Source organism: Musca autumnalis, unplaced genomic scaffold (assembly GCF_047663935.1).
Source record: "Musca autumnalis isolate F117 unplaced genomic scaffold, ASM4766393v1 scaffold_5, whole genome shotgun sequence".
NCBI classification, from domain to species: Eukaryota; Metazoa; Arthropoda; class Insecta; order Diptera; family Muscidae; genus Musca; species Musca autumnalis.
In genome coordinates this window covers 24,550,711-24,566,329 of record NW_027412088.1, presented here as the reverse complement: position 1 = coordinate 24,566,329, position 15,619 = coordinate 24,550,711, and the positions used below count along the sequence as shown (strand labels likewise).

At 38.2% G+C, this 15,619-nt stretch overlaps 1 protein-coding gene and 1 long non-coding RNA gene across 6 annotated transcripts in view; one reads left to right on the top strand and one right to left on the bottom strand.

The window, feature by feature from the left end:
- The first annotated feature begins 6,428 nt into the window (after positions 1-6,428).
- The window catches only part of vlc (disks large-associated protein 2), a 61,143-nt gene continuing 51,952 nt past the window's right edge, over positions 6,429-15,619 (top strand). Inside the window, exons 1-2 of one of the 5 annotated variants that reach the window (XM_073992577.1) lie at positions 6,429-6,552; positions 7,252-7,604. Coding sequence is in view for 2 of the 5 variants with exons in the window: in XM_073992581.1 (XP_073848682.1) it covers positions 6,853-6,865 (13 nt within the window). In the remaining 3 variants the exon portion in view is untranslated. Of the gene's footprint in view, positions 6,866-7,251; positions 7,605-15,619 lie in introns of all 5 variants that reach the window. The other 4 variants (XM_073992578.1, XM_073992579.1, XM_073992581.1 and 1 more) reach the window with 4 other exon arrangements.
- Positions 9,533-14,050, bottom strand: LOC141406687 (uncharacterized). The gene is made up of 3 exons (XR_012413473.1): positions 13,712-14,050; positions 13,310-13,651; positions 9,533-13,226 (listed from the first exon to the last, which is right to left on the bottom strand). It is a non-coding gene; the product is annotated as an uncharacterized lncRNA (long non-coding RNA).

Here is a 15,619-nt window from a genome sequence, read left to right as displayed (position 1 = left end):
GAAATCGACATTTGATACACATGCCTTTTGATGTCTTCACGAATATTCCCTCTCAAGATCTTTACCATCTCATGATCATAAATCGGTTGTAACAATCTAGAGCGCAAGATCCCCATCTCAAGAAAATAGGCATTAACACTCTCATTATGCCGCTGTTTTCGTTCCAACAAATCCCTAAGTATATCGAACTTAGACTGAGGGGACTGATACTGGCTTAGGAGGGCTTCCTTTAACCCTTCCCAATCATTATATATTGAATTTTGTCTATGCAGCCAATACCATTCTCTCGCCGGACCTGAAACTAGGAAAGAGAAATCTCTCAAAACCTCAGCCCACGGAATATTATACTGGGCTCGCATTATCTCCCACAAAATTATGTTGTAATCGTCGTATTTAAAAATAAAATTGTGTTAATATTTGTCATTAGTAAATGTGTAGAATAATGTTTATACATATTGAACTGTGCAAGTAAAACAGAGCAATATACTTTTCTAAATAAATTACGAACTATTTTGGGAGATTCGTCTGGTAACAAAATAGGCTATTGTTCACATAGGTCATGAGTTACAATACCCGCAGTAGTAAAAAGAATAAGAGAGGTAGACCCGAATCCTTTGACTTAAATAGATCGACTTACTATCCTAGTTTTCAAAAACAAAGAAGAATGACCGAAAATAATAATATGAATGCGTTCCAATTTATCGATCTGGCTGATTCAATAATGAGGCGAGATCAGAACACTGGGCAGGTATCCGCAACAGGGGTTAATCAAAGTAATAACGAACCAACAGGTTCAATAACATCCGATTTGCATGGACTGGTTCAAGATGAAGCCGCCTCTGTCCAAAAGTCTTTAGAAGATAAAGTTAAGAAAATGGTCGAAACTGAAATATCTGATGTTAAAAAAATGATCGAGTCGTTGGCAAAGGGAATGAAAGAACTCTCCACTGTAGTACATGCCTCAACGGCAGCGCAACAGTCCAAAAATAATACTTCAAATAGTAATTCCAACAATGTTGTTAATGATATATCCGCTAACAACGATAATTTGATGCGAAGTGTAAACACACAGCCATATAGACAAACTCCTAGTGCCGATCAAACACCACCATATAGCCATTTAAATTTCCCAATGCCAACTGTCAATTATGAACCATTAAAAATACGCGTTGATAAGTTAGGTTTAAATTTCAGCGGTGACCCAAGGGAACTGAGAGTCAACGATTTCATCAAAAGATTGGAGAAGTGTGGTTTGTGGGGGTCCAAAGGAAAGCAAGGTAAGGACATGCTGGACCCAGGTAGGGTGGGCTAGTGCGGGATCAGTCCAGCAAGATCCCGGCGTGAAGTTTCCCTTTGTATGGTTTTAAGACGAAGTAAAAGGTAATAGAATGTACCCCCTCTTTCGACGTTAGTGTGCTGGGTTCGGTTGGCGGGTTGAGTTCCCTAGCCCTGAGGAGTCCTCGTAGTCGGTCAATTGGCCTAATCGAACGCCGAGGTAACGCACACATAACAGAGATGGCGCCCAAACGAAAAGAAAGTTTAATTTACCTAGTACCACTAGACAAAATGGCGATTTATAAATGGCCTTTGTAAACAGTGATGTTAGGGAAGTGATTCTGTGCAATAACACCAACGCACATAGCCATAGAATGCTAGTAGATTTGAAATATACAAAAGAAAGTAGTTTTGTGTTTGATTATCAGTGGTATAGGATTGCATCTGAACTTAGAAAGATGGTTACGAAGTGCAATATTATACCTAAGGAATTTAAATAATTACTTTCTCCATTTCCAAGTATGGTTAAATCAATAACTCGTAATTCCGACTTGGAATATAACGAATTTGTATTGAGATGCCTATGTTTTTTTTCTCAATGTAATTTTAGAAATAGCCTAAAAACGATTTTAGACATATGCAAATATAAATTTCCAGTTAAAATCAATAGCGGTTTCAGATGATTAGAGTCTGCAAAAATCAGAGTATTGAATAATATGCCATGAGCTTTTAATCAATATAAAATGATAAACATGTCATGGTCACTGAAGTTAGTATATACAAATCGTTAATTTGCGAGAACAAAACGTTTCGGGAAACTTCCATGCGTCTCATTAGAGAGCACTATTTAGAAATAATTATAAAATACCACACACACACACTGCTTCTGAAAAAAGGCAATATCCCCCACAAAATTATGTTGTAATCGTCGTATTTAAAAATAAAATTGTGTTAATATTTGTCATTAGTAAATGTGTAGAATAATGTTTATACATATTGAACTGTGCAAGTAAAACAGAGCAATATACTTTTCTAAATAAATTACGAACTATTTTGGGAGATTCGTCTGGTAACAAAATAGGCTATTGTTCACATAGGTCATGAGTTACAATACCCGCAGTAGTAAAAAGAATAAGAGAGGTAGACCCGAATCCTTTGACTTAAATAGATCGACTTACTATCCTAGTTTTCAAAAACAAAGAAGAATGACCGAAAATAATAATATGAATGCGTTCCAATTTATCGATCTGGCTGATTCAATAATGAGGCGAGATCAGAACACTGGGCAGGTATCCGCAACAGGGGTTAATCAAAGTAATAACGAACCAACAGGTTCAATAACATCCGATTTGCATGGACTGGTTCAAGATGAAGCCGCCTCTGTCCAAAAGTCTTTAGAAGATAAAGTTAAGAAAATGGTCGAAACTGAAATATCTGATGTTAAAAAAATGATCGAGTCGTTGGCAAAGGGAATGAAAGAACTCTCCACTGTAGTACATGCCTCAACGGCAGCGCAACAGTCCAAAAATAATACTTCAAATAGTAATTCCAACAATGTTGTTAATGATATATCCGCTAACAACGATAATTTGATGCGAAGTGTAAACACACAGCCATATAGACAAACTCCTAGTGCCGATCAAACACCACCATATAGCCATTTAAATTTCCCAATGCCAACTGTCAATTATGAACCATTAAAAATACGCGTTGATAAGTTAGGTTTAAATTTCAGCGGTGACCCAAGGGAACTGAGAGTCAACGATTTCATCAAAAGATTGGAGAAGTGTGGTTTGTGGGGGTCCAAAGGAAAGCAAGGTAAGGACATGCTGGACCCAGGTAGGGTGGGCTAGTGCGGGATCAGTCCAGCAAGATCCCGGCGTGAAGTTTCCCTTTGTATGGTTTTAAGACGAAGTAAAAGGTAATAGAATGTACCCCCTCTTTCGACGTTAGTGTGCTGGGTTCGGTTGGCGGGTTGAGTTCCCTAGCCCTGAGGAGTCCTCGTAGTCGGTCAATTGGCCTAATCGAACGCCGAGGTAACGCACACATAACAAGAGCATGTACATATGTTCTCACACGAGTTGTCAAATTTTTTAGATCGATTTACTCGCCTTAACGCAAATGTGGAACGCTGATTTTTGAATGAGGAATTCTTAACTATATATAGAACGTGTTTACGAAGAATTAGATCTGTATGGGCCATTATTAAATGTGTTCTTTTACTATCTGATGGATTTGAAAATACAAAATAAACTAATTTGGAGGTATTAAAAATATAATTTTCACATTGAAAGTTAATGACTTGAAGCTCCTTCTTGAAATTCAATCATCACTTTTAACTTTAAGTTAACCGGAACGCTATAAATCTGTTCGGTAAATCCAAACTATAACAAAAGAAGACTTATAATACTTATAATAATGGAGGTATGTCATTTAGAGGCAGAGTTATGGATGCCCAAATTATTACGAATATAGGCGAACGAACAAAAAATAGTTACAAAAACAGGGGGTAAATCATCAAAAAATAACAAGGTGACGCCGACACCAAATTACATCTGATTGCGGGCGTCGCCACTTAATGCTCAACGGTGTAAAAACGGTTAAAAGTCCGTGTTTACACATTCAAATTGGAATGACAAATTTTTCTTTTAAAAGCTCTGTTCCTTTACGTGCAAGAATCTTCAAGTTTTACCACTTTTTACTCGAAAAGCGTTCCTTTACTTCTGACACCGTACAATTCTTATGGGAGCAGTTTACAACTTTTACTACTCTTGCCGGTTTTACCATTTTCAATAGTAAAGGAACAGACCAAAAATTTCCTTATGGGTGCTTTACACGATATGTTTTTTACATATGAGTTGTCACTTCTCCCATACAACATATATATGCAAAGTGACAGCTCATATGTAAAAAACATATCGTGTAAAGTACCCATTACAGTTTAGACACGCAAAAATTTTTGTGTACATTTTCTGATTCTTCTTCACACCCATTTCCTCGTTTGATCATTTAAAGGCAATACTAAGGCGATATTGCTTGTGGGAATTAAATTAATATTAATAAAAATTAAATTAAAAGTACATATGTATGTGTTTTCTATTAATTTTAACAGACAATTTGTTGGTCATTTCCTTTTTTCTCACAAAAGTTTTTAATTCAAGTGTCTGCGTTGCTGGTTATTTATCGACCGAGAAAATAAAATGAAGGAAAATGCAAAAAAATCTGCAACGAATAAAGAAACAAAACAGAATTTGCGAGTACAGGGGTGTGTGTGTACCCCCTCTTATTCCTTTCTACTCCCTGGCCCATAAACTCAATTCTCTTTCCCATTAACTTTGAACGTCTAAACACCGACAAACGACACAAAACTTCATTTAAACCAAGGCAAATTTATGCTTGGTTTACATTTACGAAATCCACTTGATTTCAACTGTCAAAGATATAATAATGGCCCATAGTCTGTTTATATTATAGCATTTAGCCGGGTTAACCTTCTTTGTTTTACGTATACGCAATAGAATAGACCATGGTACAATAATTCTTAGGTAGGCCACAGCTAACAGCTGATTACAAATTTTTTTTTGTTATGGCTTAATCTGTCAAAACCGTGTTGACATGCAGAGTTGATATTTATTATTCATCAAAAAATTCAACTCTGTTTTGTTTTCATTTCAAAATTTCGTTCTTCTTCTTCTTCTTTGTTTACTCATCCGTTATCATTCATCAAAACAATTTTGACGTTTTAAGCCATAGCGACAGGGTTGTATTTTTTTGGCGATTCTCATACCTGGCCTACCTATGAATTATTGTACCATGGAATAGACATTTGAGACCAAGTGGGCTTATTAAATCCTGTTATATGTAAATGTAATATAAGTTAAGGAAATCAGCTGATTAAACCAAAAAACGAAAAATAAGTTTGGTCGTTGTTACACCATTGATAGGTTCTTGTTATGGCACAATAAAGCTGAAAACAGATACAACGTTTGATTAAAGTTTTGCGTTGGGCGTCGAGAAAAAAAGCAACAACAACAGGGCGACGACGACACCAAAGTCCAGCGTTTATCTGTTTGTCGGCATATATTTCAAATGAATTTGAATTTTTCGGCATCATGCCCAACAGTGTAAAAACGGCCAAAACGACCCAAACTTTACCCAAACGTTGTATGTGTTTCCAGCTTTATGATTTCAATACATCTTTCGATGCAGTCCACACGGAGTTATGAAAATGCACTGCGCTCGATACATTTTGGAAGCACTCGCTTAGAGATCCCTAGCCAAGCAAGCCAATTTTTTGATCCCTACAGTCGCAGTCTTTTTTTCTGAACACAAGAAAGAGTGTTAAAATTCTAAGAATTTGTTTTATAAAAATATAGAAATACAAACTAAAGTTATGAACATTGCTGTAATTCACGAGACGCAAATTATTTTTGAAGAGGAATTGGAGTTTTTTGGAAATCTGAACTGAAGTAGGATTAAAAATGAAAAAATCATTTGGATGATGAAGCAATATCAATTTCGACGTGATAAAAAGCAGAGCAGAGGATGTAATCTTAGTTGCGATAAAATTTAATGGACAGTTTTTATAATTTGTATTAGAGTAATAAAGTTAATATTCTTGTTTACACGAATAAGCAATGTATTTTATTTATTTTGGGATATTTGCAATGGCTTGCATTTTATAGCATCTTTAGACTACATTTAAATTCAATCCAAAACACTACATCAAAGGCTGTGATTTGGATCGAAAATGGAGTGCATCCTAGCTGCGTGCCGTGGAAGTAAAATGGAGTGCATACTAGCTGCGCGCTCTCTTGTAAAATTCATAGGTGAATTCATAGGAAAAGATGTACTCCAGCGGCAATTGTTCTAGTGATTTAACTGCATCCTCGGATGCAAACTTTTTGCTGGGGAATGCCAGAGCCCTCGACATTTGGGAAGCAAGCAAAGCAAGCGACGATTGATTCTGTTCTGGCCTTCACAACTCTCATTGCGCGACTTTCAATTTTTGGTCTGTTCCAGTACAAAAAATAGTGAAAATGTGCAGTATTGGAACAGACCATTTGTTTGCTGGGTTTTCACACTGTAAATTCAGCATTAATTGATAACATGAACTACGGCGTCAAACTTTCTCAATCACAAAGTCGCAAAGTAATAATTACTAACCGCCGTTCATGATGCCAGTCGGTTAACTTCGTAGTCAAGTTATTTCTTAAATATTTTTTGCTGCGGATGTGAGAAGTTGTCGAGAGTTTATAGTAAACAGAGGCAAATTAGGTAATTGTGTGAAGCTGTAAAAAGCAAATTACAAAAGAATACAATAGGAATTGAAAAGTATTATAAGAAAAATACCAAGTTATTGACCATATATATCAATGAGCGAAGTGGTGATTGGCTTAATGCAAACGAACAGAAGAAAAGAAGTGCATTAAAAAATCTCGGACAAAAAAGAAAAACCTTGATCGATTCCATTTCACACCAACACACTTTAAAAAGCCCCCGATGAAACAATCCGATCAACGCCTCTTAATAAAATGTGAATTAAATTAACTGCAAAATGAAAAAAATTATCATCAAATGAAAAGTAAAGGTTGTGTGAATAATAATGAACTCAATGTTTATAATTATATATATAAGAATTGTTTATAATTTTTTGTGTGTCATCTCTGGTGTGTGTGCGTGTGAGTGTTTGTTGGTGAAAAAAACCAAAGCATCAAGATTTTGTTGTTACTTATTAAACAAAAAATGTGAAAAGGAAAAGCAAAGAAATTGCTACATGTAAAGAAAACAACAACAGAATAGAACAAGCCAAAAAAGAAAACAAATCTAAGAAAAATAAAACGCTGCATAAGAATTTCTTCTTTTACTTTAATGGTTATAAAAAAAGAGTGGTTGGAAAATATTTCAAGCGTAACTTAATTAAAACGTCATTTCTTTTCTTTTTTTCTTCTTCTTGTGTCTCATTTCATGGTGAAGTTAGTGAGATTTTGTGCGGTTCATTCGAAGCAGCAACATAAAAAATACGACAGCGCGGCAAGTAAATTCAGCAAAGAAATCTAAACATTGTTTTTGTTGTTATTATTGTTGCTAAATCAGCGTTGACGTCAACGTTATCGTGGTGTGATTATCGTGTAATAGTCTCGTCCAACCCAACCGAACGTAAAACCAACACTTGTGACGGACGGGTCCCCAACAACCAAACAAATTTACTTCTTTGTTTTTTGCAACACAAAACAACAGCAAATCAAATAGCAAAACAATTTTTGCAGTTTGCACTTGCTTCCCCCCAACCCAGCCAACCAACTCTTTTTGTGTGTTCCTTTGCAAAGGTATGTAAGCGAAATAGTAGATGATAAAATGCTAATGTTGTTGTTGCAGTTTTTGTCATGTTCTTCATGTTCTTATTGTTGTTGCTTTATTTACTTATAGTTGTCATATTTTATTGTAATATTTTTTCTTAACATTTTTTGTAGTTTGTATTATGTTCTTGTTCATCATTTGTTGGTTGCTTTTTTGTTTCTGCTTGCTCTCTTTCCTTGTGTTTCCATTTTCATGTTATTTGTTGTTCTATTTTGTTGAATAGAATATAAAAAACTCTTTTCTTCTGTACAGTTATTTCTGAACTTCCAAACGGCAAACAATATAGAAATTTAATAGACAAAGCAGTGCGGAACATCTCGAGAGTTGTATCGCGCGAGGCGGCATTATTATAAAAGCGCAGCCCCGTCTGTCTGCCTACCGGTTCGGTCTCCATAAAAATAAACTAACAAAAGCCGTCCATAAAAACGAAAACAAAAAGAGTTTATCTTGTCTGTATTTTCTTTCTTGCTTCACAGGTTAAGAGTATGCTGTTGGTTGCCTTTTAAGAGCCAACCAAGTCAGTCACCAACTCCAACATTACCAAAAAGGGGGGATAGAAATAAAACATTTTTACGAAGAAATTTTGTTAATTGTCAAATGGTTGATGTGACAGCAGTCAATGCACTTTGGCGGGGACAGAGAAGCTGTGTGTGCCGCCGCCGCTCTGACATTAATGTAATTGTCATAATCAACAATTGCAAATTTCTAATTTGACATGTGAGAGGTTAGAGATCGTCGGTTCGTTCGTTTGTCATCGTTTCCAGTTGCAGTGATGCCAATGTTGCGATTTTTTTTCGTTGAATGTTAATGGGAAAAAGAAAAAAAACTTATTAGATTTGGGAAAGAGAGCAAAAATCAATGAATTATTTAATAGAAATTGTGAAATGAAGTAAACAAATCGGAGATAATATTAGTAAATTAATATGTGATTAAAGAATTCGGTGTTAAGTTCTTCTTTGTAGTGAAATTCTGCTAACTTTTTTTGGTTACCGACAAAAATCGTTAAATAAAACACAAAATTGAATGAAAAGTTTAAATTAAAGTAGGACTTAGTGACTACAGTCGAATCACGATAAATCGAAAACCGCAATAATTCGTAATAAACTGTCAGGGCTTAACTCTAGTTTAGTAAAAACTCTTCGATTTTTCTGAAATTTTTTTCCAGAGGTAGATATTTTTGCGCTGATCACGGAAATGTATAATTTTCTTGGGGTACGGACCCGGTTACCCGGTTATTGGACCCGAAAGTCCGGGTACAAAACCCGGGTTAGACCCGGCTCTACTGAACCGATTGCTGCATAATGGGTATCATTGCAAAGCTTATGGAAATACCTATACAAGTGGTCATATGATGGGATTATCTTCAGGTGGTCAGATGATATAATCTAAAAACTGATTTTTGGACCCGGATTTTTCCATAAAACCCTCAAAAAGTCGAAAATGGGTCCATTATGGGCGCCCGCTTAATGTATGTCAGATTATAGCTCGCACTTTAACCTTTCCAAAATGGCGCTATGTGTTGTAATACCTTCTCTGTATTCAGAGATATGATACCAATGATACCCATTTTGCAGCAATCGGTTCAATAGAGCCGGGTCTAACCCGGGTTTTGTACCCGGGATTTCGGGTCCAATAACTGGGTAACCGGGTCCGTCCAAGAAAATTATACATTTCCGTGATCAGCGCAACAATATCTACCTCTGGAAAAAATTCAAAAAAATCGGAGAGTTTTACTAAACTAGAGTTGTTCCACTGTCGGTACCTTGAAGAGGCTTTCTTCGTATTCAAACCCCGATAAAAGGTATATGCTGGTTATGCCAAAACCATGGCACACTCAATTGTGTTGAAACCTTTTCTTTTTTTTAAAACATTTCATTTTCTATTATTGAACTATAAATAATTGCAAAAAAATTCATAAATTGTATTTCAAAAAATATTTTACAGACAATTTTCTAAAACGTGTAATTTATTGGCCACCACTGTAGATGAGTAGGTTTGGCAGGACAGTCGATAAGTTGCCGCGTGTTGTACGGACCTGTGCCGCATGCTGGGTAGATGTTTTGCACGGTGCAATCGATCTTGCACCAAAACTACTCTGGTTTGTCGTGGCAGCTGACGCTTCTCAGCTACGATAGATGGGGGATGTGCTCCAAAGACTTTATTCACACTATAGTTGCTTATGACCTTTGCAAACTGCGTCCGTGTGAATGCTTTTCAACCATGCTTGATATGCTTTTCAACCATGCTTGATCTAGAGATTCTCTCCTGTATCGTTGAACCTCCCTCTCTATAACGTGAAGATCCTTCTTGATGTGCCTGAGTGCTGTACTGGAGGAATCTTTGCCACCCAATGTAGATGGTACACTGAAGACATGAGAAGGTGAACAGAATGGCCGGAGAATTAGATGCGGATATTTGCATATTCCTCGTGTGGAAAAAGGTAACAAGTCAAATAGGACTTCAGACTTTCACAAATGTCATCAGGGAAGGTACGTGACGCCAAGATCGTACAATCGTCTGCATACGTTACGATCTCAATGTCGTCTGGAGGGGACGGAATACAGGAAAGGTAGAGGTTACAAAGTTCCTTGTTACGGACTGGCGTCCACACATATAATTGATTATCCAACGTTTCAAACTTGGCCGGAGGGTTGTCTACTCAATAATCTCTAACAGCGCGGAGTGCTTGATAGTAACAAAGGGTTTTGGTAAGTCATGCGCCAACAGCACTGTTCTATCGCACGTCCGTCTCTGGTTGAGTCCTTGACAAATATGTGTGGTAATGGCGTGCAGAGCAGTTATCGTGCTGTGCTGCTTACGGAATACATGCTGATGATGATCGGCAACTTGATAGCTATTTCTGATACTGGGGAGGACTAAGGCCTCAAGGGTCATTCCTACGGACGACAAAAGCGAAATCGGCGATTCACTTTTGCTGGCATCCTTGTCGGGCTTCCGTAGTGGGACCACCCTGCCCATTTTCCAGACTTCGGGAACGATGGGTGTGGCTAGCGACAGGTTCAGAACTTTGGTGAGATATTCGACTACCGGTGCATCCAGCTGTTTCAGCACTACCGTGGAAATTCCATCAGGGTCCAACGCTTTGTATAATTTAGCAACAGTCCTGATGACATTCGCAACACTATTCATTGTAATTTGTGTTGGCACATCCTTGGTAGGAAGAGATCTAATGTGACGTAGTACTCATCTCCTTGTCACTCCCGAGATGCTCGACAAACTGTCGATTGAAATGACTTGCGCTGCTCTTCGGGTCAGTCAACCTAACGTCGCCAAACGTGACTGAAGTCCTATCTTCTTCCTTTCCATGGTTCGAGAGTGACTTAACCGTTGCCCACAATTTATTTATACCGGCTCCAATGTTGCAACTCTTCAGATGATTTAACCACTTGTTCCGCTTATGCTCGCCGACCAGCCTGTTAACTTCCAGTGTCAGCTCCCTGACTCTGGGGTCATTGGGGTTGGTTCGGCGAAGCTCATCACGCTCATTTGCTAATCCCGTCGCCTCTGCTGGGAAGTTTGGTCTTACTTTGTGTATTCGACCAGCAGGGATATGGCGAGCGCTGCAGAAGTGATGATGTCTCGGAACGTCCTTTCCGCTACCCAAACATCAGAAGGATTGGGCAGTTCTCTGAAGCGGTAATTGGTGAACTCTCTGAAACTCGGCCAATCAGCTTTCTTATGATTAACGAATGTGCGGCGTTCATAGGTAATGAAATCGGGTGGTCTGCTAATGGAGACAATTATGGGGAGATGGTCTGATCCAAGGGAAATGACGGGTTGCCAGTTAACGTCATTTGTCAGACCAGGTGACACGATGGTTATGTCTGGCGAGCTGTGACGCTCTCCTCTAATTCTGGTAGGGGCGTCCGTGCAAAACGTAGAGCTGTCAATCTGCTCTGTACCTCTCTGGTCGTTTCCGAGGGCCGAATGCCACATCTCATGATGCGCATTAAAGTCCCCCAGGACCAGACGATTATGACCTTCCAAAAGCGGGCTAATGTTAGGCACGTAATCTGAGATACAGCTATTTTTCGGCGGGAAGTATACGTTCAGCAACTCTATCTCGGCAGTTCCACACCTGACTGCTACCCCCATACATTCCATGTACGGGTCATTAGAGACAGGCTCAAGCGAGATAGGTCTGTATTGGACAGACTGGTGCAATAGGAAAGCTAATTCCCCACCTCCACTTCTGGTGCGATCATTCCTTAGCACATTGTAACCATCACAATGTTGTAAGCTACAGTTGTTACCTCGGAGGAAAGGATGCATTTTCTGGGATTGGGACAACAACGGCTGGTGTTAAAGGCTGCGTGTGCGGTTGTTGTCGAATGGACTGCGGGGGAGTTTCGTAGTCAGACGACGAGGGAGTTTCGTAATCCGACGACGACTCACTGGGGACTGTGTTCACGCAGCATGCAGCAACATAGGTCCCTGTCGTAGTCCCTCACGTGGACAAGTCCAGAGCAAACCCTTAGATGCACCCACTCCTGAGATCTATTGCATCTCACCGAAGGTTGGATGTGGGTGAAGATGCGGATGTGACAAACTGAGCACAGATATATTGGTCATGGGTTTTCGTCCGTCCCCCGGCACGGACCAAAAGAATTCGGAGCAGGCATTCCGGGATATGCTGCTCCCAACACAGAAAAACGAAACAAATACAAACATATGTACACTGAGGTGGCAGCCGCTGGCCGGAACAATGATGGTGTGTTGTTCCGGGTCAATCCGGTACGAAAGAACCCGCTGCCGTGGGATTGTATCTTTCATTTCCAATCCGTTAACAATTATGATTACATGCCATTTATCTAGGGTGCCACCGTGGTGACATGGTATGCACGCCCGCCTTGCACGCAGAAGGTCGGGGGTTCGATTCCCCGGCCAGGCAACATCAAACATTTTTCAACGGTGGCAAAATACCCCTCAGTAATGTTGGCGACATTTCCTGAGTATTTCAGCCTTGAAAAACTTCTCCACAAGTGGTGTCATAAGACACGCCGTTCGGACTCGGCGATAAACAGTAGGTCCCATATCATTGAGCTAAATATGAATCGGGGTGCACTCATTGATATGAGAGAAGTCTCTCTTGTCCCGTATGGGATGTTGTGGAACAATGTTTGTTTTGTTTGCCAATTATCTAGTTATCTCTCTTTGGCAATGTTAAGAGGAACTTAAAAAATCTAACATTTTTAATGTGCTAAGTACTTTGGTCCCAAATATCATTTTCATTCCGCGGATATGAAGTTAACCAAACGCTTTTCCTACTTTTGCATGGTTTTTACTAAATCGCCTGAAATTTCTTTGTGCTCAAAGTTGACATCACTCCTACGTAAATGTAATGTTGTCAATTTCTCTCCAAATTACCCATCGTCATTGTCAATTGCATGTCAGTCATCGACTTTTGGCAATGTATGTACGGAGCCAAAAGTGAGTAAACAAGTAAACGAAACAAAGTCCAAGGTTGCAGCAATCTCAATTGTTCATGTTGTCGCTGTCATTGTTTCGTTTCGTATTTGCATCGCTGGATGGAAGAAAATACATAACATTTTTGTTTATCGATTTATTGACTGTAAAAAGTGAAGAAGAAGTTTATATTGAATTCAATTCACACACATGTGTTTTTTCCAAATTTAAAATGATGATTACTCACTCAATCATCAGCAACAGCTCTTGTCTATCTATTCATCCTATGCCCCGTTGACACCGGCAGCCGCCGTGCTATTTTCCATATTTCTTTATATTTTTAGCCTACCCACCGTTGATGTTGCTTGCTGGCTGTTGTGTGGCCAACAAAAACCAAAGATTCCTCAGTCTTCATGGCAGCATGATGATAATGATGATGATGTTTCAGTTGTTTTTTTTTTGTCGTTTTACTTCCTCTCTGCATAGAGAAGAAGTGGAGCCAACCAACAGCAGCAGCAATCCAATCATACATCACTCTTTCTTCCCTGACTTCTTGTGTTCATTTTGTTTTTGGTGTGTATTTTTGGGTCTGTGTGTGTTCTATAATTGGTACATTTTACAACAACAAAAAATGGGGAAAAATACTTACATTTCCCATCTTTCCATCGTCATCGTGTTATTATGGTAATGCGTCGCCCTGCATGACTTTTATTTTATTTAGTGACTCGTTCCCTGTTTTGTTTATTTGTGCGTGCCTGCCTGTCAGTCTTCTCCCTATATGCCGCGCTGCATGTCATTTATATGTAAATATCCATGTGCTGCTGTTTAGTGACAATTGTTAAGTATTTTATTCATTGTTTTTGTTGTTCTTTTGTATTACTGCCGTTGTTGTCATCATCATCATCATTGGTCCCCACCGAAAAATGCATTGGAGCGGCATAAAAGAAAAATAAAACTATTTTTCAATAAGACTTACGGCCTGCCAACTGTCTCCACCACCACTGCCGCCACTGTCGTACGCATCATTATATTGTATTTTATTATTATACTCTTCATGGTTGCTCATCTTTTCCGTTTTGTCTGCATTCTTTTGTTTGTTGTAAATCCCAAAACCCAGCCCCAAACGGAAAATGTAATAAAGAAAGAAGTGGATAAAAAACATTGCATTTGCATTGCAGCCAGCAAGTCACAAACACACAAACTCAAATACGACAACAACGAACGTCGTCATTCTAATTTTATAAAGTACCCACTGATGTTGTTGTTGCTGTCTAATTTGTATTGCAATTTGCTGTAATGTCACACATTTGGCACTTATGGATTATGTGGGCTTTTCTAATGCAAATCTTGACAATTGATGCAAGGACGACTTTTTTAGATCAAATTGTGTTTGGGTTGCTTAATTTATGAATGGAGGTGACATTGCTCCCAAAGGCCAATTGTTTATAGAGGTCTATTGAAAGCAATTTTGGAATCTTAGGAAGGAAGATTTGTATTTAAAAAATGCACATGTGAAAAGTTACGAATTGTCATAAAGTCGTGTAACAGTGATGTTAATATAGCGATTTTTTTGCTTTTCTGGTAACTATTGTGAGAGCAATAATTTATTTGAAGTTGAGATGTTATGAAATGTAATACAGTAATTTTTGCATAGAGAAACAAAAGCAAGAAGGAAAATGCAAAGGAAAAGAAGAATGTAATATTTTTCACAAAAAAATTATGGAAAAAGAGAATACATGGGGTCTTTTGAATGGGTGAATGTAAACACGATCAACCATTGCGAGAATAACGGATAGTAACTTTGACAGTTGAAAGGTTACGAATCGTCATCATCTCATATGAAAGTAATGCTAATATAGCGATTTTTCGCTTCTCTGAATTGCAACTTTTGTGACAGCAATAGTTAGATTAATTTGACAGTGGGAAGGTTATGAAACAGTGATGCTAATAAAGCGATTTTTTGCATGGTCCAGCAAAAGGTAAAGAATGATAATTATAAAAGAAGTATAAGGGAGTTTATCAAAACAAAAAGTGATGGAAACACATACTTATACTCTTTGTTTTTTAGACACGAAATCGGACCACTGTAAGCACATCTGTTATTAACCCGGCGAACTATTTTGAAAACAATGGCCTGGTTAATTTGACAGTTGAGATGTTACGAATCGTTAATAGCTATTTCATGGAACACTTATGCTAAAATGGCGATTTTTTGAAGGCTAAATTAGAAAAAAAAAACTAAAAAATGACAATAAAGACGGAGTTGTGAAGTATCACGACCATTCTGAGCAAAATTTCTTGGTTTATTTGACAGTTATTTGTACGCATCGTCATATATTGTGAAGAGTGATACTAACATGGCGAATTTTATAATCGCCGAACGACAAAAAATCGACAAAAACCAAAATAGAAGTACTTCTCCAGCTAATCTATATATAGAAAGCCTAAGTCCCAGTTTCTATAAAAATTTTTATTCTTCTCACACGAATTGTCAAATTTTGTAGATCGATTTATTCGCCTTAGCGCAAATGAAAAGCGCTGATTTTTAAATGAGGAA